Source organism: Gymnodraco acuticeps, unplaced genomic scaffold (assembly GCF_902827175.1).
Source record: "Gymnodraco acuticeps unplaced genomic scaffold, fGymAcu1.1, whole genome shotgun sequence".
NCBI lineage: Eukaryota > Metazoa > Chordata > Actinopteri > Perciformes > Bathydraconidae > Gymnodraco > Gymnodraco acuticeps.
In genome coordinates this window covers 1,358,731-1,381,777 of record NW_022991216.1, presented here as the reverse complement: position 1 = coordinate 1,381,777, position 23,047 = coordinate 1,358,731, and the positions used below count along the sequence as shown (strand labels likewise).

Below are 23,047 nucleotides of genomic sequence, written 5' to 3'. Positions count from 1 at the left end.
TGGCTCATTTTCCAGCAAACGTTTTTGGAGGGGATAAGGAGTCGTCCTCACTTCTGAATACTAAAGGGTCACTTTCACAAAGGCAGTCATTGCTACAAAATGCCTCCCCTCCCCTCTGTCTTTGTTTTGTTTGTAGAGAAGTACAAAGCTGCAACAAGGCAGCATCGCCTTTTTAAAGATCCGCTGATCGATGCAAACCCTGTCAGACAAATTCCCATTAGATCGTTTAAGGTCACAGGGATGGAGACAAGAAGATACCTGGCTCAGTTTCTTTGTAAGGTGGTTAGGGCACACACAAATACACACAGCTTTCTGGATGTTATCATCTTTCTCTTGAAGTTGATGGAAAACAAGTAACCCACCTTGTCTCCGTCCTCTCCGGGGGGTCCAGGAGGTCCTCCAGGGCCGGGCAGACCCACAGGGCCCTGAATACCGTCTCTTCCAGCTGGGCCTTGAGGTCCTTTCTCTCCCTAAATATATAAGAGTGTTAAGACATGCTTCATATGTAAAATGTAACTACTTTCGTTTTCGTAATGTCGAGAACTAATTGGAATAAACTATATTTTCTTCATTTCAGGACCTTTTTATGCATCTGATATGATGATAATACAACTGCTTTTCAACTCATTGTTGAAAAAAACTCATGTTCTTGAACTAAAGTTCCTAATTGAATGCCAAATACTCTGTACTGTAGTTAATTTATACACGCATTTATGTAAACAAACATACAGGTAAACACTATCCTATATATAAAGATAAAATAACTAAGTTCATGTCTTAGTATAGTATTTAATGTGGCCTGTATTTTGCAGCAATCTCTTATATGTGAGGTTCTTACGGGTCCTCCTTTCTCTCCGGAAGGCCCCGGGGGTCCCTGGGGTCCGGAACGTCCAGGCAGACCTGTAGGTCCGGCTGGGCCAGCAGGGCCGCGCTCACCAGGAGAACCCTACCAGAAAATATGAAATACATCAGAAAACATCTTAGACAACCAGGAGTCTAAGCATCAGACACGTGTAGCTTGCACATCTTCCGGCGCAAACTGAAAACTCATCTCTTTCGACTCCACTTCGAGCGATAGAACTATTAACAAAGCACTTATATACTAATAAAGGACTGGCTTATCTAAAGCCAGTTGAGTAGCACTTGAAATGTTTGGCTCTATGAAACCTGATGTACTTATGATTCTGTTTTCTTCAAGGTTGTGTCTTCCTGGTCGAATGTACTTATTGTAAGTCGCTTTGGATAAAAGCGTCAGCTAAATGCAATGTAATGTAATGTATAGGTGAGGACTCCATTATGTAAGAAGCTGCATGGTTTGATATTATGTAAGAGCCTGGAACAACTGAGGGTGGGAACTTTGTCATGAAGACAATTCCCAGAGACAGAATGTGGAAGGTGACGGATGAGAGTGACACACGGAGGATGCAGATGCAGTAAATTGTACTCACAGCGGGTCCAGGTGGGCCATGGGGTCCTTCGCTTCCTTTCAGGCCGTGAGCCCCCTGCAGAACAAAATCAAGTGAAGGCTTCAGAAAACAAACACATCTGTTGGGGAAGCACACATCCTGCCTCACACTGGACTCCCTATCTTCAAACAGGCTCAGCGTGAGGTGGAAAACCTCCTATAGTCCCCAAAGTGGAGAAGAGTTGTTTACTACAACTGCTGCGAACATCTTTTATATTTCACAGGAACAGGTGGGACGCATCATTTCTTCATCCTACAAATAAAAGACTGCTCTGGCCATGGATTTCTTTCTAACAGCTGTAGGAAGATTGTGTGAATTGCATAACAACCAGGACTTTGTTGAGTTAGAATAGATATAACAAATTAAAGAAGTAAACAGCCTGGAGCACACTGTTCCTCTTCTGTAGCCCACTCAGGGATGTGATAGCATGTCTGATTCTTCAAGTTAACCACAGTCTCACGGTGACTTAATAGCCCAGAACTATTATGCAATAACCAAGCTGTGAGAGGTATTGGAATCGTGGGACGCTTTTGTGCTGAGCAGAGGAGAATACTCACCACAGGGCCGGGCAGACCTCTCTCTCCGGGGAAACCTCTGAGTCCAGGAGGGCCATCCTTACCGAGTGGGCCAGCAGGACCGGAGTCACCCTGTGGAGGAGAGCACAATGAATGTAATACTGTATTATGCAGTGTTTGAGTATTATATCAGTTTTATTCATTAAAACTCAAGACATAATGCATCTATGCAAAATGAGAATCCCTGATAAGCTATTTTAAACTTGAGAATAGAGGCCCAGATGCTATTGGGTGGTATTTAAATGTTAATTAAAATGTATGTTAACTAACACTCTGTCCTAATAAAGAAAATGCATATATTATACAGTCACATTTACAACCTACAAAACATCTACAGTAAGACTAACACAAGTTACCCTATCCCCCACTAACACATACTAAATACACCCAAACAATGTATTAATTATGTGATTGTCCGTTCAAAATGACATTACAATTAGTGTAGAAAAAACAAACAGATTGGTTTTGGAACCAATGACAGGTATGATTGGGTGCTGTTTCAGGATTTACCTTGGCTCCTTCCTTTCCTGCAGATCCAGGTAGACCCTGCTCACCAGGTGGGCCTGGGGGTCCAGGATGACCGCGATCTCCCATTGGTCCAGTCTCACCTGTTGGTCCCTATAATCAGAGACACTACAGCTTTTAATCCTAGTTAAAGAGGAGGTGTGAAGCAGAGAAACTACAGCTAGAGGAACACTGTGAAATCATCAATTCAGTATAAAAAAGATGTTACAATTTCTCCATTTATTACAAAACACGCTGTGGAGAAGCGGAGCATTTGCTGTGTGGGAGGCCTACTTGTCATTAAGGCCACATACAGCTCAATGTTCTCAGCTGGCATTAGCAGAGAGGCTGGGAGGGAAAGTCTGTTAAAAGCTACTGAATAATGGATGAAGAGCCCGTTGCTAATATAAAAGAGGATAAACAACAATTAAGTTATGTGCAATGAGGACAAATTGTTGTTCTTTTGGTCTGAAAAACTGCTTAAACCTCACTGTTTAAACACTTACATAAACTCAGAATCTTAGGCTTGCAAAGGAAGGCTACTTATCTGTGCAAGTCTAAAGGGTATTCAATTGTGAGGTTTAGCAAAAATGCATGTGTTAGGGAAATGCTAACCATGCGACTAAATACATCTGAGTGGAAAAAGCTGCAAGAAAAGTTTGTAAAATTATGTTTTGATATCGTTTTGTGGCTGCTTTTGCTTTCCGAGTTCACCGTTTCTTAAAGTTTTCTTAAAGGTCATTTTGTGGGTGAAGTATTTATTTCATTATGTTTTATAACGAGTCTCTGAACAGTTGTTTTAACATTAAAACAGATACATATTTGCTATTATACATGCCACCTTACATGTAAGGAAGCAACACAATGGTTAGTGACTGTGACTCACCTGAGGTCCAACCACACCTGGGGGGCCAGGAGGGCCAGTCTTGCCTTGGAATCCCTGTTTATTATAGAAGAGAAACAGAGTTAGATCCCATATGTCTGACTCTGGTTGAATACAGATGAAGAGCTGAGTAATAGATTACTTACAGTCTCTCCTCTCTGTCCAGGATGTCCGGGCAGTCCGTCTTTTCCTGCGGGTCCCTGAGAAATACAAACAAATATATGAATGTAAATCTAAGAGAGACAAAAGGACAAGGTATGATGGGTTTGTATGCATGGTGGTGTGTGGTGTATGAGTTTGGACTTACAGGAGGGCCCTTTGGTCCTGGGAAACCTGTTGGTCCCTGAGGCCCTGGCAGACCCTGAAACAGACGACAAATGACTCCTGGTCAATAATCAATTGACTCTTCATGTTATGAGACTAAAGTTACCCTGGATTACAATGGGAAACAGGAAATGGGAAACAACATTCACAGCACGTCTTTATTGATCTAAATATTCAGCTTTAGTCCATATCTGTTGGCGTTCAGACCTTCAAAAACAACCTTTATTTTGAGGTGAAAAAACGGTTTCATTTCCTGCAGCCACACACAAAGGGAGGCATGCACCTGTAGGCATACTAATACTAGTACTAACTTCATGTTTTCAAGCTCAAAACAGGCTTCAAAACTATAATAAAACTGACATTCAGTACAGCCCTTTCCCACTGACAGAGACAGGGCTGTGTATGAATGTCGGATATATGCTACATTTACAATAGTAAAAGTGTTTGGACTAGAAAAACAGACTCCGTGTTTAAATGTCTTATTGTCTTAATATCGTCACTTGTAACAATGGAATATTATGAAATGTTTTAAAGGAAGTGTAGTGTGATGAACTTACCCTCTCGCCAAGAGGTCCTGGTGGGCCGTCATTTCCTGAGGTACCCTGAAGAGACAAAATAAAGAGTTAGCTGTGAACTTGTACTACAGTGTTTGCAAGAAAGAGTCAGAGAAATATATGACGCACCTTTGGTCCATTCTTTCCTGTTGGTCCCCTTGCTCCTCTCTCTCCTCGAGGTCCCTTGGGAACAAAACAAAGGTGATTAAAATCATAAAAAGGGTCCTACGACTTATTTGTGACATGAAATTGGTTGTTCACATTTAATGGTCCCTTATTATACCCTTTTTCAACAATATATTAAAGGTATATAGATATATACAAAACATGTCTCTGAAGTGTTTGGCTGAAATACCAAACAGATCATTGTAGCATCCCATAATCCCCTCTGTTTCAGCCCTGTTTCAAAAGTGCTTATTCGGTGTCTGTAGCTTTAAATGCTAATGAGCTGCTGCTGGCCACACCCCTCTGAGAAGTGATTGGTTAAAAGAAACACAATGGTGCCCTAGGGAGAGATTCAGGTGATGAGGTTACCTTGGTTGGTTATTGGCTAATGGTTGCCGAACCCAAAATACAGTTGTGACATCACAAAGTGGCCAAATCTGATCAGCTCAATTTCAGATAGGATTTAGATATAAACGGATCAGGACAAAAGAGAGAGAATATTTTTTTCCTGAAACTTTCCGTGTCTCTAAACACACTGGCTACACATATTTATTTATAAAAGACATGAAAAAGTGGATTTTGCGTAATAGGTGACCTTTAAATCTGGGTGGATTTCCCTTAAGCCTGCCCAGGTTGAACTTCCCTTTTCTCTCAGGTGCCAAGCCTGCCATCTGTATACAAGCAGGAGTCTGCTGAGTAAGACTTACCGTTGGTCCCCTCTGTCCGCGTGGGCCAGACTTCCCTGCCAATCCCTGTGGACACGCAGAACACACACAACGATCAAAGGAGTCCCATCATTAGGAGGCTGCATCCTCAAGAAGAATAAATCCAACCCCAACAGACGGTAACATTTGCAAACAGATTTCAACAGATTTGTGCAATTTCAGAAGCTCAGATATTATCATTAAGTTTAAAAATTACCGTAGAAATTCATTTCAACTTCAGAAAATTACATTTTATTCAACACTAATGCACAATATAATCATTGCAATGACAGCAGCTGCATAACACTTTAATGAGAAAAACAATTCTTTAAAGTTTCTATAAAGTGCTGTGAAAACTATGTTAATGGCACTATTATCCCGTTCTGTCCGGGAGCACGGTCTCATAAACTTCACATATGTTTGGTGAAGATGAAAAGCTTTATGTGGCACGCTCCGCTTGTGGGGGCAAACCATTACTCTTGCAGGCAAGCTAATGGCCCATCCCGTAGACAAAGAAAATGAAACATTGCTTAAGCGCCGCAAAGCAATAAACAATGCTTTCTGTGGTTGGAAATGAGTTGTGTAAGTGGTAAAGAAGAAGGAATGCAATTGTCTTTCTGCCCTTGGTAAAAAAAATCTTTATATTAGAGCATTGCAACTTACTCTGGATTGATAGGTCTGGAGCCGGGACAGGAGCCTGTCTCCAGCCCTACGCCAGTATTGATCCTACCCTTGTACGAATGAGAAGAATAATAAAAACTATTTAACATACCCGAGCTCCTTTCTCTCCGTTGGCTCCTGGGAATCCTTGGAAACCTTGAGATCCCTGAGTGAGAGAAAGCAAGTAATTCATCATTTGAGAGACAAACCTTATATATTATATCCCTTGTTTATTCCCTGATATATCCCGGATATATGAACTGCAACAGGAGGTGGGGTGCACCATAAATCACAGCAGTGTTGTATTGATGTCATATCAGGAGCAGAGCGCTGAGACCAAAAGGCATATTCAAATCCCTGTGTGTTTGATCAGAGAGCTTCAAGCCTGTCAGACTGAAGGACGAGCCGTCAACAGTTCAGCGGAGCAGACACACATGAACACGTATGAATCTTTCATTCCCTTTCCGACATTCGGGTATAGTGACACTTTGGCCAATTACATTGTGTCCCTTCTCATTATTGTTTTAAAGTTACAGTTAACTCATAACGGTGAACTAATGACAATATCTTTGAGGAATACATGTGTGTAATTACCTTTGGTCCTTGTCTTCCTGGGTATCCGGGGAGTCCGGGAACTCCGAGTTTACCCTGGGAATGAGAAAGAAAAACATGTGATTTTAGATAACTTGAAAAACATTAAGCATTGCATATTTGATAAGTTGTGGGATTCATTAGAAAGCTCCGTCTCTTTTTCTGTTATTTTATGAAATGGTACAGGGTGCATTATGTCTAATAGTTGATTCTTGTGATGCAAATATGAATGACTATATGTACTATTATATATTTTAATTAAATATAATTAATAATAATATTATAATGTGTTATATTTGAATTGTCTGTTTTTTTGTACATTTATATTTCTGTGGATATTTCTATTTTTCAATATTTATAACACGTTTTTTTTATAATAGTTCTCCTTTTTTACAACTTATTTGTACTTACTGTGATTGTTTATGCAACAGTTTATACCAAAACTATGTTCTTATATGTGTAAAACTACTTGGTAATCAACCTGTTTCTGATTCTGAAAATAGATATATGTATACCTGTATATGACGTTTGATATGAATGTGACCTTTTTCTTGAAATGTCTTTCATTTTTGATGGTTTATCAGTTATGTAAACTGAAACCATCATTAGTAGTATTTATATTCACTGTTGTTCTGATAAGCCAGCATACTACATGCAAAGCAAACAGACCGCAATATATTACAAATGCACAGCTTTGACTGTAAGTACAATAGTAGAGTTATCCTATAAACCACATTAAGATAAGAACACCTGCTAACACAGCAGCCTGTATTAGAGCCTGCTCAGTGTTTGAATGTTGCCTGCTGTGCACACTTCAATCAAATATGCAAATGACTCTGCTGTGGAACTCGTGTTAGATGCAGTGTTAGCCACCATAATGAACATTCTATTCAGATTAGGAACAAGCACTCTAGGCTTGAAGGACAATAAACACATGATTGTAGTAACTGTTGAACCTTAAAACTTCGGCTAATGACTTTCTGAATCAGATTGTGTAGGAGTTTGTTGGCAGAGTCTCGTTGGTGCTCCACTGTTCAAGCTCAATAACTATGTTCCTTGTTTAGCATTGCTGAGAGATCCTTCTTGATCAAACATGACTGATGATACAAATGACTACGTGTTTTTGATCAGGCAGTGAAGCATTAAAGCATCGAGACACGTTCTGAGGGATATCAGAGTCCTGGTTTTGGAAGTCAAACTGAAGACCTTACCTTCTCACCAGATGGGCCGAGAGGACCAGAATCTCCTAAGAGACCTGAGCGACCCTTGGGACCCTCGGGACCGTCCTCTCCTCTGGGTCCTCCTGGGCCGAGCTCTCCCTGGAAAATACAGCAAGCGCAAAGCAAAAATATTACATTTACATGCCTTAAATATTCAATCAGTTTCACCATAATCAGAATAGTGTATTCTTCTTGGGGAAATAACAATATACATAAATAAATAGATAGATAAATGAACACATACATAAATACAAAAATAAGATTAATTAAATGTATTAAATAAAAAATATATATAATATATATTTTAAAAATAAATGTTAAAGTACAATTATGACATTTAAAATATTTAATAATGGCATTTTTTTATTTTAATATTTAAATAATTGCCTTTAATAGAACCTTTTCTCTATCCTGCCTTTTGCTTGTGCACTGTCAATCAATCATGCTCAGTAACCTGTCTTCCAAATATGAATACATATGGAGACATACTTGAGAAACCTTGTTATGTCATTAACAGTATTGTCATTTCATCACATTTGTATTATAAGGGCAACTTTTCATTTTAAAACAAACAAGTCTATCCCAGATATAACCCAGGTCTCATGGGAGAATATAGTTGAGGATTGTTCCTTGCTGCCTGCCTCTAAAAGCATTTAGCCACCCTATTATCCTCACTCTATAAACCTGCTCCCCTTATAGCAGGACACCCGCTAAATAACAAAGCACAAACTGGCTCTGACAACCAGTCGCTGCTGCGGAGACCCAGTGGTGTGTGAAAGGCATCCAGTTAAAGCCTGGTGGGAAGTTGCACACACACTACTGCACTCAAGTACACATAAAACGACATCAAGCAAACTGTACTTGACTCACACTTGTAAGCTCATCAAAGAGAACACTTTGAATTGAACACACACACACACACACACACACACACACTTACACATGCACATACTGTAGGCATGCTTTAAAATAAGCCATTTAGATTCTGGTCCATGTGTATCTCCTCCAGAATAGAGTGCCTTCTCAAATCCTTGCTTTCATCTGGATCTGCTACATCTCCAGATTAAAACAGGCTGGAGCCCCGAGTCCCTTTTGCAGGTTTGAAGATTTAAAGTGCCATTGATTTCTCCTTCCTCTCTATGCTCAGTTATAAAGCCTGGTCAGGGATTGTGGGGGTTGATGTTTGAAGTTTGGTCGGAGCCATTCATGTTTCTCACTGTAAGAGACTGTTTCCCGACTACTTGACATTGTAAATCCCTAATGCAGTTTGGAGGAGGAAACCGTTCCTATGTACACCTTTCAAATGTGTGCTTTTCTCTAAAAGCTGCCGAGGTGAAGACTTATTTGAAAGAGGTGATAGAAGTGGAATTGGAAACTGCTCACGTAAACATAACAGCTGGCAATGGGAGCAACACCTTATGTTTGCTCATTACCCACAATTCCACAGGAGTCACAGAGGCTTAGGCCGTAAGGGGCTAAAAATCCCATGGGGTGTTTTCACTCAGGTAAAGGTGACCCCAAACAAAACTAAAGCCAGGAAACAACGTAGAGTGCTGAAGATACATTAGTGTCATTCATCTGATGTAGCAATACACCATTTTGTACTTGAAGTAAATGTTAAAGGGTCCCTATTTGCTCATTTTCAGGTTGATATTTGTATGTTATGCCTCTAATTTGTCTGCTTTGATTAGTTAGCTTGCCAGCTCTGTTGTGGTTGGTCAACCGCTTAGAGATGTCCCGCCCCTTGGCCTATCATGTACAATGTGTTGCAGCGCTAGCCAATAGAAGCAAGATTTACATAACGATGACACTATATTATGGAAGTAATCAAAGGAGCCCAATGGAGAGAAAACTGGGATTTTAGCCATGGAGCCTATTAATACTGCCATGTGTTTTATGCTACCATTATCATATTACTTAGACATGGGATTTTCATGATTGTTTCTTAATTTGCATGGTCCACAAACGAGTAGATCGATCTACTTGTTTATATAGAAATCAACAGACAGCAAATATGTCATCAACGCCTCTGTTTGTAGTTTGCTTCAGTACTAATGCAGTGTGTTCTGTGTGGTTCGTAGCTAGAGGACAACAGAAAGCAATCTGATTGTCTTTGCAGTAGCGGCAACAACACAAATACCACTTGGTAACACTAGAACTGCCACTTTAATTCATTTGAATGATGCTTCCAACGCTCTAGAAGTGATTGACAGATACTGCTGAGTACATTACAAACAAGGAAGCCTTACCCTGTCGCCCTTGATTCCCAAATCTCCCTTGAAGCCGGGGAATCCATCTTCTCCCTGGGTAAGAGAATGAAAGAGACGAATGGGTTAGGATGTGGGATGTGAAATAATGGGATAATACAGGTGTTTCAACCATTTGTGTGAATATGCAGACACACACTCAAAGACAAGCACACCAACACAGAGTCTTGGCAAGATCCCCTGTTGCCATAGAAACCGTTGATAGCCTTTATTTTCTTCTGTGCCAGCAACAGTTTCACAGGATTTCATTGAGATTACCATTAGTATGAAACACTCCATGCAAGACTCACTACAAATGTATTATTCAAACATTTCTCTGACATCACCGGTTCTTTCACACAGACACTTTCCAAGACGTAAAGCCAATAAGTCTGAGCTCTCTTACCTTTCCACCCTTGTGTCCTTTCAGACCGCGGACACCGTCGGCTCCCTGTGATGCAAGAACAGAAAGATGTTACAGGTGGGAAAGGTGCATGTTAGACAAAATGCAAGGGTTCAATTGATTCAGGCTGCCATTGGGAATGAAAATGAGTTCTTAAGTTCTTGCCTGGTTACAGTAATGTTAAGGAAATACAATGTAGACTAGCATTTAGTCCCACCATGAGCGAGGAAGATATTCACCAATGTGATGGTAACAATTATTTTTTTCTGAATCACAGCTGCTAAGTCATTGAAGTCTGACGCAAAGGATATTTTTTTCTTTTTAATGTGTCAAACAAGGGTGCTATGAAGGGGGATATTATGTAATTGATGCATTGAGATGTGTTTTATGCATTACAAATACTCACTACTTTTCTTGACCCTTCATCTTATCTTCCCAGACACTTCAGACATCAGCCATGTAACTGTGGGACTTTTAGCTAAAAGTCAAGCCACTCTTGTGATCCCCTCTCTCAGCGGAGGAATAAATGACTGGATCAGTCCAAGCCAAGATTTTATTTGATGGGATTTCTTTTGTCTTGGTTTTATCAGGCAGCTACTGATGAAGGGACGAGGGCCTTGAGCCGCCATCAGCCCTGTGACTAACCCTAGCAGCACCTTGTGCAAGCAAAGGGATGCAAGATCTGAAAAGACGACTTTCAAGTCTTATCCTTTGCATTATCACGACCTGGTTGACAAAAGCAGAGGCCATTCTATTCTAGACATTGCCTGGAAGTTAAGCAGTAAACTAGGGCTTTTCATTTTTTAGCAGCTTTCTACAACATCACACTAAATTGTTGGAAAACCTTGGAAGTTATAACGTTCTGTATTTCTCAGAAAGGTTTCTATAAGATAATGGGCAACATTAGACCCATAACAGTTGTTAATTGCCGGGCAGAATGACCTGATGATATTACAAATGATTTTATTAGTGGTTGAAATTCATCTCACCTTCACACCTCGGGGCCCGGGATAACCAAGGGGTCCTTGAGGGCCAGCAGGGCCCTGCAGAGAGAGGGGGTTAGAAAGAGCTTGTAGCAAACATGCGCATGCAGTACACACATTAAGTTATCAACATTAATGCTGAATGTTTTATGTAAATTATTCTACAATAGGAAATAGAAGGGGAAATAAAGTAAAAAACATTAACAAAATAACCAATGCAAGCTACTAAAGAAAATCACTTACCAAGTGTCCTTTCTCTCCGTTAGGCCCTTCCTTTCCAGGGTGACCCTGTGAATTATTTACAAAGCACATTATTGCATCTCATAATCGGATAATTACCACCATAAATACTACAACACATTAGTTATCACTATAAAAGAAGGGTAACGTTGTAAAACTTTGCAGGATGTATGAAACTGAAAAAAGACTTTGTTGGGAAGTGTTATTAGCACTACCGGTTATTACTGGGCACTAAAAGCCAACAATTGCCGTTTTGGGATTTCAAATAATATGAAGCACATACTGTACACTCCTGTGTGGATGTCCGGTAAAAAGAAGAAGAGAAAAAATGGAAGGAAATTGATTTTATTCACACGAGACAGAAAGGCTCTGCAAAGCCTCAGAAGGGTTTTTAGTGACGCTATAGAGGGCGGGGGAAGGGAATAGATACAAGAGAGGACATAAAGAAGGGGCATGGAGGGAGCATTGAAACTGAGTGAGAGAATACTGCGGTTGATTCAAGATGCAACAAATGGAGGAATACAAAAAGCTGAGTGTGTAAATGGCCGAGCTATTTCCACTCCAAAAGACTCCAAAGGGCCAGGGGACATTGTAAAGGGTCTGCAGTCCAACATCGCCTCTTACTCTCCTTCACCAAATCCCTATCTATTTGTCTTTAGTTATTCACATCTCACAGCCTCTCTTTTTGCTGCCACCGAATGCCTTTGAGACACACCTGCCATTAGTGCAGGTGTGTCTGTGCTGCCTGAGCAAAGGTGGGAAGAGAGTGAGTGTGGGCGGGTTGTATCACACACATCTCAGAACAATCCTTATCTCAGTGTGTTTTGAGAGCTTTTTAAACATGTACTGCTTTGAAAGCGTTGATTCTTACAGTAATGGCAAATGTAAATGTTAAAAAAAGGCTGAGATGTTTGGACTCACCGGTGGGCCGTCAGCTCCTGGCATTCCTGGCAAGCCTGGTTTTCCGAAAGGTCCCTAATAAGAAGACAGGAGAAACCTTTAGGGCAGAAAGACACCACAGAGTAACACAACACCAAGAAATCAAAAGGTTAGAGGCATTATAAACGTCTGAAAAGAACCAGACTGAGTTCCACAGTCAAGCAGCTCTGTGAGGCTGTATTAGAGTGTTGGATTGAGCTAAATGCTAATGTCAACATGGCATGCTAACAAAATGATTACTTCATAAACAACCCTTTATTCAATTCTAGTTTTGTCTCATCAAATACTACCGCCTTCCAGTATTTCATTTATAATCAGAAAACACCTACATTATTCATTTACAAAGTCCAACAGCTCAATAATAAACTGAATGCCCTCCAAATAAACAGGCAAATATGATTTAGCTGAAATTGGATTAAAAATATATCAGGATTAAAAATCTGTGTGCGCTGTCAAATCGGCACTATTTGGTCCTACATTGGGGATGGGGGGAGGTGCATTTGCATAATAGTGTGATAAGAATTTTGGAACTGAATAACTTGGCATTCAGCTCCATATAAATGAATGACACCAATTCATGCAATTTTGTAGATTTGGATGCTGTGTTTATTGACATTTTATCCAGCTGGCAGTCAATATTTCCACTGCAGAAATGGCATGTTGCACAAAATGTGATTGTTCTATAGTGATTACGTCATACGGTATCTTACCTTGTCTCCTGGGGGTCCGATGGCTCCTTGGGGCCCTGCAAGACCCTGTGGAGAGGACACAAAGTGCTCAGAACATTTGATGTTATGAATAAGAGAAAACTCAAGTGGCAGACAACCTGTTCGTCACTAACCATGGTTCCTGGGTTTCCTTGCTGTCCAGAAGGTCCTGGTTCTCCTTGAGGTCCCTGAAGAAAACAACGGTCATTTTAGAAATCTCATTACAAACACAAAGATTGATTCATTTATTTTTTCTCCCATGTGACGGTAAGAGTAATTTGTTGCTCCATATGGTTCATTAAAAGGGAAATGCTGCTTTCGGCTGATATAAATCAGAAGCTGTCCAGCAGTGCATCAGAGCATTATTACCCTCTTATACCTAAACAGCAGCTCACACCTGCATTCCCAAATGACAGACGCTGCTGAACACAAGACACATTCCCTCTCAGATAAATGGCAATCAATTATGTTAGGTCTGGGAAAGCTGTGGATGCTCCATCTCCAGCTAGTTGGAACATTCCCAGGACAGACGAGCTGCTCCGCCTGGTGTTCTCTCATTAAGTCTGCCGCTAAAATAAATTGACCCGGGATAATACAAGTGGTCGGGGTGGACTGCTCAAATGGATCCAAACACACCCGGCCTATTCTTCATTATCTGCTGAGTATCCTCTGATTGCACTGGTGTAGGCGGGTGTGTGTGAGTTAGTGAGAACGAAAGAGAAAAACAACTATCATTTCCGAACGTGTTTGTATAGAGGCATGTTGTAATTCGCCTTATTTGTATATGTATGTTAATACGTAAATGTATTTGGAATAAAGAGAGAGAGGGGAACCAATAATGGGGATTTAAGGATCAAAAAAAGGGAAATATGTAAGATGGTAAACGTTTAGACTTTGTGACAGATTTACAAAGTGTATCACAGCTGATCGGGATACCAACATCTTTCCATTAGAGACTTAAAATTAAAATGTCAAGTCGCAAAGAAGTGAGAGCGTTATTTACATTTAAAAAAAGAAGGATAGAACTAAAAAGATGTGTGTAATGATGCATTGAGAATATTTGATATTTGGGGTATGTGTGTAAGGTAAAGTGATCTCAGTATGTTTAATTGCTATTTTAAGAATGTGTTGATGATTATCAGAATGATATCATGAATTACAAATAGTTTCATGACATGAGTTTTTCAAGTCATTTCATGCCTAATCGCGTGTGTGTTGTGTTTTGTGGTTTTACCTGGGAAATAGAGAATGCCTGACATTAAATATTTCTAATCGATTTAATTTCACTTACGATGTTTCCTTTGGGTCCAGGTTGTCCATCCATTCCAGTAACACCCTGCAGCAGAGGAGAGGAAAACGCCATTCAGTCAAATATATGGGAAGGCCAGAACATTTGTTTTATATGGAAAAGGTTTGTATTTCGGGTGCAGCTGATAAAACCTACTTTTAGCCAGAAAAAACCCCCAATGCAAGCTCCAAATATAAAAAAACACAGTAGATTTGCTTTTGCATTCTATGAATTTGAGAGTAAACTTTTAAATGTTAGATTTCTACATCCTGCGCAGGCATATCACTTCCAATCAGCTACTTGATTGATGTGCACTGTCCATGCTAGATTAAATCTGTTGAGACGATATAAACATTAGGTTTGCTCCGCTGTAAACATTTGTCTGATATGCCGGAGTTAAACTCAATAACAGATTCTGCTCTTTGTGTTCGCTGTCTGAAATATATTGAGTTTTGTATTTCCCTGTGGGTGTTTGCAGTGTCTTTTGTTCTATAAGATGGTCAAATAATATATATTCTGCTTTCTCAACACTATTGTAATAGCACGAATGTGAAAAGGGTACGGGGACTCACAGGGGGTCCAGAGGGTCCCTGAGGTCCTTTTGGTCCGAGCAAACCGCGGGGCCCCTAGGAGAAAAACAAGGAAGGAAATGAGATTGAGAATATCACACCTGTGAAGGAAATCATGAATAATTAAGCACGCTGAGCTAAATCAAGTTTCAAAATCATACTTCGGGAAACAACCTGACTTCGCAAATGTCCTTGAGGATATTCTACCTCGTCAGATTGTGAGGGATGCTGAAAGCCCTTTTTTTTTTACTTTACTACACATGTATTCCCCACAGCTCTCCTATCAAACATTGGATTTATGTTCTTTGCCTCCCAGTTACGGTTACCCAACAAGACCTATTTTCCTGTCAGTGTGAATTCAAACAAATGTAGCACACCCTGGTGGACGAAGTAAGTAATAGCAGCAGATATCAGGGGGCTTTCTGGTGTTTTCTCCTTCCCCTCCCTCCATGGGGAATATCCTGAGAGTGTGGGAGGCTAACAAGCTGGATGTGAGCTGCCTGCTTTTCACACCTCCAAAGCCTCATCTACACAGACTTTCCATCCGTATAGAGCTAAAGAAAATCTCCATTGATATCAATATGAACAACGGTTGCAGTCCGCAGATGACAGATGACATCATTACGTCGTTTGATTGTTCGCTAACACAATGACATGATGAGAGCAGGCCCTCTCAGCTCTATCACGCTGTCTCTCAGTAATATGCGCGATCACTCACTGATTCGCCAGGAAGTCCCCGGGGCCCGATCTCTCCATCATCTCCCTGGGAAAGAGAGAGGAGCGGGTCAGAATGTGGAACAGACACTGAATGATAATGGGGATAAAGTGAGGGTGTGTGTGTTACGAGGAGGGAAAGATAATGGGAAGTTACAAGGAGAAAAGGCGGGAAAGAAGGGGATGATGTTGCATCAGCTGGGGATAAGAGAGATACAAATATATATAGGAAAGTCAAAGATTGAGTGATAAAAGATGTGGGAAATTGTCATTTTGTTCTGTCTTACCCTTTCTCCATCCTCTCCAGGACCACCATGAGGTCCAGAGGGTCCAGATTCACCCTACAACAACAAACACTTAGATGTAACAGTGGCACATGTCGAAACAAATACACACACACACACACACGTGCACTTCTTCCAAAAAAACACACTTTAATAGCACCACAAAAGAACTTACTCTGTGTCCTTTTTCACCAGGAAGTCCGGAAAGACCATCAAAGCCTCGGTCTCCCTGAAGAGCAAAGACAAGTCAGGTGCCATACGTCTTGTACAGGCTTCAAAAACACACTTTGAAACTGGCATCAGGAGATACTGAAGTGTTGGCGACACAGTACCTTGGTTCCAGACTGTCCCGGCATGCCCCTGGCACCGTCGGCTCCAAAACGACCCTGTGAAAAGAACAACGGTTACATAACTGCTCTGTTGAAAGAGTATGAGGACTAGAATATGCCTTTTGAATCGGCACGACAAATATGCATTAGATATTCATATGCTGCATGCTTTTCTACTTCAGCTCACCCTTCTGCCAGGCTTTCCAGAGGGTCCAGAGGATCCCAAGGGTCCACGTGGTCCCTGAAACAAACACATGTATTTATAACTCAGAAGTGTTCAAATGTAAGGACTGTCACAATATCAGACTTTGATTGCACAATACTGATGGCAAAACACTTTAAGAAGAAATTCAAATATAGCATTATCTTTAGAAATTGTTTGAAAAAAAGATCCAATTGCTCTTCAATTTGTGTTTTGTCTCCGACATTTTTTAAAAGGTGCAATTACACAATATTATATATGTGTATTATTAAATGGATATTTTAAGTATTAATGCCAATATGTTTCCCAATTTGGGATCAAATCTTATCTTACAAACTCCTGCTTAGAAATATCAAACTTAAAGAATAAAAGTTGCATTTGTATCTGCTTAGAACTAATGCCATACCACAACAGTTTACAAATGTGTTTAGGTTGACATGTTTTTACATTTGTACATCTCATACCTGAGGACCTGAGTCTCCAGACTCTCCCTTCAGGCCTGAGCCCCCGGGAGGACCCTGAGGAGAAAAGCAACAGACGATTTAATTGATATTAAACTCACAAAAGTTTTCAACACTACAAAGCTACCCTGTTGATTACTATTCATGATTTTGAGTCTGAGTTTGTTTCTGAAACACGTACCAGAATGCCGGACCTGCCAGTCAAACCCATGGGACCTGTAGGGCCGCGCATAGCCAGCTGAACACAGAGAGGAAAAACAATGAGATACAAAAAATATATAAAAGGAATAAATAAAGGATAACAGAAGGAAAGTTGAAGTGTTTGTATTTATAACGTGCAGTTACTCATTTGCATGTGTGTGGGTGTGCTGTAGTTATATTTGTGTCTGTCCCTTGTGAGCAATGTTGTATAAATGATGCATGCTTGTAAGCAACCGCAGGGTATCAAATATATCAATGACAAAAATGATAATAATGAAGGGGTAGCAAGGATTTATGCCATAACTATAGAACATATGGCTAGAAAAAAACATTATAAAATTCACAAACAATGTGAAAACAGACATATTTCAACAGGAGAAGCAAGATTGGTGAATATACAATTTAGTATTGATATATTATGTGTAAACAGTTACCCTAGCCTGCTGCATGATGGCTTGCATCTGGGACTCCTGTGCTGACACAGCAGGGCCCTTCTGTCCGGAGTCACCACCAGAACTCATTCTGAACTATGGAGGGAAACAAAGATTTGTTAGAATGTGTTGCATTAAAAATATGAACCAGCACACAGTAGAATATAGCAAAACAAAAGTAAAAGCTGGTGAAAATAAGAAACAATGCAACAATATAACAATTTCATTTGTATTCCCAAAAACAACACTTTTCTTTGTCCCCATCTTAAAACTATGCAACAGATGTGAAAGTGAGCATGAGCCTCCAGCTGTCAAACCAGCACCAATAAAGGCCACAAGCTTCGAATGATACTGGCATCTGGTGGTGAAACGACGCCATTGCACCATAGTTGAATATCCAGGTTTGTGGTCCAAAGATGGTTCGTTTGGGAAAGGCATCTCGTGCTGGGTTACACAGCGGAGTACGGAGGCCGTTAGTTTGCAGACGCACAGCAACACAACAGTGAATCTGTGCAGAAACACGGTAACCAAGAAGCAAGTAGAAACCGTTATTCAAAACAGCGCTGAGTCAGATGTGATGCAGCTCAGCCATCATGAACCAAATGTCTTCAGTTAGTATTGAGCAAAGCCCACGGTTTATTCCTTTCTGTCAACATTTCTGCTAAGTTTGATTAAATATTGGCCCTTTCCTTCGCTATCTCAGTCACAATCAAATATATGCAGCTCTTTTCCTGCCTGTTTTATATTATTTTTCTCTTCAGCTTTTTTTTTGTCATTCCCATACTAATTTGCATTTCTTTCCCCCGACATTCCTTTGCATCTTTGAGCTTTGAACAAAATGATCTGCTTCATCAAATGGTTGACTAGTGCGGCCAGGGATAGAGAAAAACACTCCGATGGGAACCAAGTGATGTTTTTCACACAACACCACCTCATGCTGGAGCGGACTGTCAACAGGAAGATAAGGAGAAGATGAATCACTATATAATGGACTGTTTAAGCAAGAACATATTGTTAGGACTTGCATCTTAAGTGTTGAGTCCATGATTTGAACACGGAGCCAAACAGTTCTCTGGTGAGAAGAGGGTGAAACAACAATGCATGTTTCCCATTAGACTCGGGGCTCAGGGATCAGGATACAAGCTCTCTGCCAGTGGATACACCAGAACGAGTTCCTGTCCAGACAGAACTCCCTCGGCTCTGAAGACCCCTGAAACCACAGCCTCACATCTGTACGACTCATCAGATCCAACAGCAGCAGCAGCATCACACATCTTCCAAATACAAGGAAAACAACGGGGGAAAGGTAGACAGCGCAGGAAGTTGTGAGCAGGATAAGTGTCGCGGTCGAATCATAGCACGCAGCTGAAGCTACAGAGAGAAGCAACAGTGTGACTTTGCTTCCTGTCTGTATCCAACTTATCTTCAATTCTTCAATTCTTCAATTCTTAAATAAGTTCAAACTAAATAAAAAGTCCTTTCATTTTTGCTGTAATTCGGCCCTTGATAGTGTTCATTTCACAGATGTCTATCTGTCAGGTTCAACTTGTATATATTTTACTCTTAAGTTCTGTTATATTTTCTATTTGAGATGTTTCTATTTTATGTTTGTTTATTTTCTACTTGTTTTAACATCTTGCTGTTCCAACAAATGTTCCCAATTTGGGATCAATAAAGTATATCTTATCTCAATATGCAGATTTAAGTTTATTAAGTCAAAACATCTGAACGTGATCACTACAGATGATGGGAGGGGCGACATCTGTTACTCAACCTGCCACTAGGGACTGCTAAAGCACAGATTGCATTACAACATATTTGTAAGGGCCAGGCTAATCAAAGACGGTTTGGAAGGAAACCCCCTTCATTCCTCTGCATTGTGTAAACCACATGTCAGGGTTATTGATAAAACAAAGAATGAAACATCATACTTGGCTTTGAAGAAGGCTGAACGACTCCATAAAGCCACATGGTGAATGCTTTAAAGTGGGGGTAAACATGAAAGCGCACATCACTTCCTCTTCCTCCACGGTTATCTACTTACAGGCAGCATCAGGACAGTACCAGGGGGTCCGGGCAGACCATCAGCACCGGAAAGGCCAGCACGACCAGGAAGACCCTTTGTCGGAAAAATGACACAAACATGAGTTCAAGCACTAAGACAGAAATATGGTTAGTTTCTGTATTGGAGAGCTTAATTTAACACACCCTCTCTCCAGAATCTCCAGAACTGCCTGGTTGGCCAGAAGAACCTGGGGGTCCGGGGAGGCCCTATGTCAAGAAAAAAAAACGAATTTCACACACATAATATACATAATGGAATAGGGACGTTTGCTGCACTAAAAGTCCTCCCCTTTATCTGGCCTTAAGTGGTCACACATGGGGAAAGGAATGCATGAGGCAATATGGGACAGCTTGTGGAGTTGTAAATTCTTCGTGAGGAGCTCTTTATTTGTCTTAAGCTTGGCACTTGAATGGCTGGACTCTGTGGGACTCCATCTGCAGGGTGTCAAGAGCAACTGTGTCTGAAAAAACGGTCCTGGATAAATAATTGAGTTCTTCCACATCTGGGCAAGTCCACTTCTCTTCAGGGGACTTGTGTCGGCCACTCCCTTTGCATTACATCAGACAGCCAGGATCTTCTCAGCAAAGCATGAACACTTGCATTTTAGAAGAATGGATTGTGTAAGAACATATTGGTAAACTGGAGTATTAGAATTGTTTTTGTTATTTGTTGGATTCACAAAAACATTCATTTGATATTATCGTTGCAATGCTGTCTGTTTACATGGTTAATTTACTCAATTATTTGCCTTTGATTCCTTCAAGACATATTTCTCACTCATTTTATTTACATGATTTAGTGCTATAATGTTGGATTTAAGGGGCTCTGATTAATGCAAATGCAATCCCACAGATTTAATAAAAAAATTCTACTTGTTGACTTAGATTGTATGCATATTATGGTGTTTTCTTTATTCTATGATTTTCTTCCTAAAATGACATACAATATATGTCCTTGCTTATAGTTTTGCAATGTATTTAATTGGTTACTTGGTTACCCCTGTATCATGAAATGTACTGTGCCAGATTATTGCCAATACACAACGTCAGATACATTTATAAACAGAGATTACACAGACAAATGACATGATGAGGACAGGAATAGAAGATGAGAGGAAGTAAAGGAGAGACAGGTTGACTTACTGTTGGCCCTTCAGGCCCAGACGGGCCCTCCACTAACATTCCCTGAAACACAAGCAGAGAAATCATTAGTCAAGAGTGCAGCAATCTGCAGGTGCACACACAGGCATAATTCTGACTTCATTAACACAAAGCTGTGCTTAAACTCTACATGAATGCATGTCACAACACCTGCCTATCAACGTTCTACCTCTGGAGTCAACCTTGATGCACATTCCTGCCTGTCATTTCAGTTATGCTTTCCATTAATCCATGGAGTTAGGGAGGGTGAGCGACTGCACAGCATCGGAGGCAAAGACACCCTAAGGTTATGTCCAACGTGTTCAAGCTGAAGGAAGGACTAATGAAGAAGGCTTCATTTGTTTTCATATAATCCGATGAAAGATTTGATCTTACATGCAGATGAAAGCCTGTTTGTACATGTGTCTATGCTTTGAATTTGTGCAATTCATTTATTAAAGTGGGTATTTTGTCATATATCCCCTTAGCTAAACAAGCAAATCCTCATCATCGAGTCAGAGCAGGCGATGAATGGATGGTACGAACACACTACCTGTGACTATAGCAACATTTAATATTGTTGATAAAAAAAGATGAGATGAAAATTAATGAAACAAATTCACCAAAATATCTTTACTTTACTCCTTAGACGCTTTATCCAAAGCGACTTACATACTCAATACTGTGGGCAATCCCCAGCAAATTGGGGTGAAGTGCCTTGCCCAGGGAAACACCTACATGCTGACTGCAGTGGGGTTTGAACCTGTGACCCCCTGATCCGAACACCAGCGCACTAAACCACTGCACCACACGCCTCCCTTTATTCTGATGTAGTAGTTCGGTGATGCATACATATTGTGGCTAGATCAGAATCTGATATCTAAAAAAGACAAAAATGTCAACCATTTTCATTTCATAAAACTAGAATAGAATAGTTACAGCTCTTTTTGACTAAGAGAAGAATTCAATTTGACACAAGCATACATTAAATATAAAAGAATCTGAAAAACGAACATTAGTGTGGACAACCATAGAGCATCTGACTCACAGATGCATTGTTGCGGCTGTGTGGCTGCAGAGAAATTGTTTGTGTGTTTGCTTTTGTGGCAACATTTTGGCTTCCTGTTTATTTTTACAGAAGAGAGAAACCCACACACTATCCAAATGTATTCCACTGTGTGATGTTTTTCATTAACCCCCAGGCTGAACTGTAGAATTGTCATCCCAAAATGACTGCAATTGATCATCGACAATCCTCGGGTTATGGCTATGTTTCACCTGCAGTGTGTGTGTGTGTGTGTGTGTGTGTGTGTGTGTGTGTGTGTGTGTGTGTGTGTGTGTGTGTGTGTGTGTGTGTGTGTGTGTGTGTGTGTGTGTGTGTGTGTGTGTGTGTGTGTGTGTGTGTGTGTGTGTGTGTGTGTTGCTAGAGCTTGGGGGGAAATGTGAATGCATGTTTACAAGAGGAGAGACACACTGGGTGGTGATGTGTACACACTCAGTCACAGAGGGATGTATACTGAGTGCAGCTCAGTGACATTTGTTTAAAGTGAAACAGCTGTAGCTGAATAAGAGACATACATTCCTTCTTATGGACCTCGCTAACAGACCGAAGGATGTGTCTTCACCTGTTTTTACATATAGCATTACTATCTAAATCAGGGTTGGATGTGTTCCACCTGTTTCATTCAAACTAAGCTTATGTTTTTGGCAGAGACGCAGGAAAGGTCTTTCTAACTCCCCTTTGTTCAGCTTGTATTCCTTCCCTCCCTCTCCCGTGTTTACACACTTCCCAGACGCTGTTAGGAGATTATTGACAATCCCTACATGGCCGTTCTGCTGGTCATCTGAACCCCAGCATAAACATTTGGAAGAGCGATGCCTTGCCCGAGGACACTACGAGAAAGGCTTGGCCCTGATTAATGTTTGGCCTCAGGATCCTCCGTCAGAAGTGATGGGAGGGTTCTGTTTGGACGAGGATCATACATACGTACTGGCAAATATAAACATCCACGCATACGCCCATGTGCACACAATCACAGGCAGCCTACATCTGCTGCTCAAGTATGTTGTTCAAATAGTGATACTCACAGGCTCAATAACAGCAGGCTCTCCCTTCTGTCCCTTCTCGCCACGGGCTCCGTGGACCTACACACCAAACACACACACACACACACACACACACACACACACACACACACAC

General features: G+C 40.7%; 1 protein-coding gene across 10 annotated transcripts in view; it reads right to left on the bottom strand.

The window, feature by feature from the left end:
* The window catches only part of col5a1 (procollagen, type V, alpha 1), a 79,172-nt gene that overhangs the window by 15,625 nt on the left and 40,500 nt on the right, over positions 1–23,047 (bottom strand). For all 10 annotated transcript variants that reach the window (XM_034239032.1, XM_034239031.1, XM_034239034.1 and 7 more), the window contains 35 exons: positions 22,936–22,992; positions 20,851–20,892; positions 19,852–19,914; positions 19,688–19,762; positions 17,647–17,739; positions 17,193–17,249; positions 17,015–17,068; positions 16,536–16,589; positions 16,352–16,405; positions 16,195–16,248; positions 16,023–16,076; positions 15,740–15,784; positions 15,025–15,078; positions 14,456–14,500; positions 13,299–13,352; positions 13,168–13,212; positions 12,440–12,493; positions 11,522–11,566; positions 11,285–11,338; positions 10,299–10,343; positions 9,896–9,949; positions 7,638–7,745; positions 6,430–6,483; positions 5,948–6,001; positions 5,179–5,223; positions 4,436–4,489; positions 4,310–4,354; positions 3,736–3,789; positions 3,575–3,628; positions 3,432–3,485; positions 2,552–2,659; positions 2,024–2,113; positions 1,449–1,502; positions 839–946; positions 363–470 (listed from right to left, as the gene is read on the bottom strand). In XM_034239032.1, the coding sequence (XP_034094923.1) occupies positions 363–470; positions 839–946; positions 1,449–1,502; positions 2,024–2,113; positions 2,552–2,659; positions 3,432–3,485; positions 3,575–3,628; positions 3,736–3,789; positions 4,310–4,354; positions 4,436–4,489; positions 5,179–5,223; positions 5,948–6,001; positions 6,430–6,483; positions 7,638–7,745; positions 9,896–9,949; positions 10,299–10,343; positions 11,285–11,338; positions 11,522–11,566; positions 12,440–12,493; positions 13,168–13,212; positions 13,299–13,352; positions 14,456–14,500; positions 15,025–15,078; positions 15,740–15,784; positions 16,023–16,076; positions 16,195–16,248; positions 16,352–16,405; positions 16,536–16,589; positions 17,015–17,068; positions 17,193–17,249; positions 17,647–17,739; positions 19,688–19,762; positions 19,852–19,914; positions 20,851–20,892; positions 22,936–22,992 (2,142 nt within the window). The remainder of the gene's footprint in view (positions 1–362; positions 471–838; positions 947–1,448; positions 1,503–2,023; positions 2,114–2,551; positions 2,660–3,431; positions 3,486–3,574; positions 3,629–3,735; positions 3,790–4,309; positions 4,355–4,435; positions 4,490–5,178; positions 5,224–5,947; positions 6,002–6,429; positions 6,484–7,637; positions 7,746–9,895; positions 9,950–10,298; positions 10,344–11,284; positions 11,339–11,521; positions 11,567–12,439; positions 12,494–13,167; positions 13,213–13,298; positions 13,353–14,455; positions 14,501–15,024; positions 15,079–15,739; positions 15,785–16,022; positions 16,077–16,194; positions 16,249–16,351; positions 16,406–16,535; positions 16,590–17,014; positions 17,069–17,192; positions 17,250–17,646; positions 17,740–19,687; positions 19,763–19,851; positions 19,915–20,850; positions 20,893–22,935; positions 22,993–23,047) is intronic.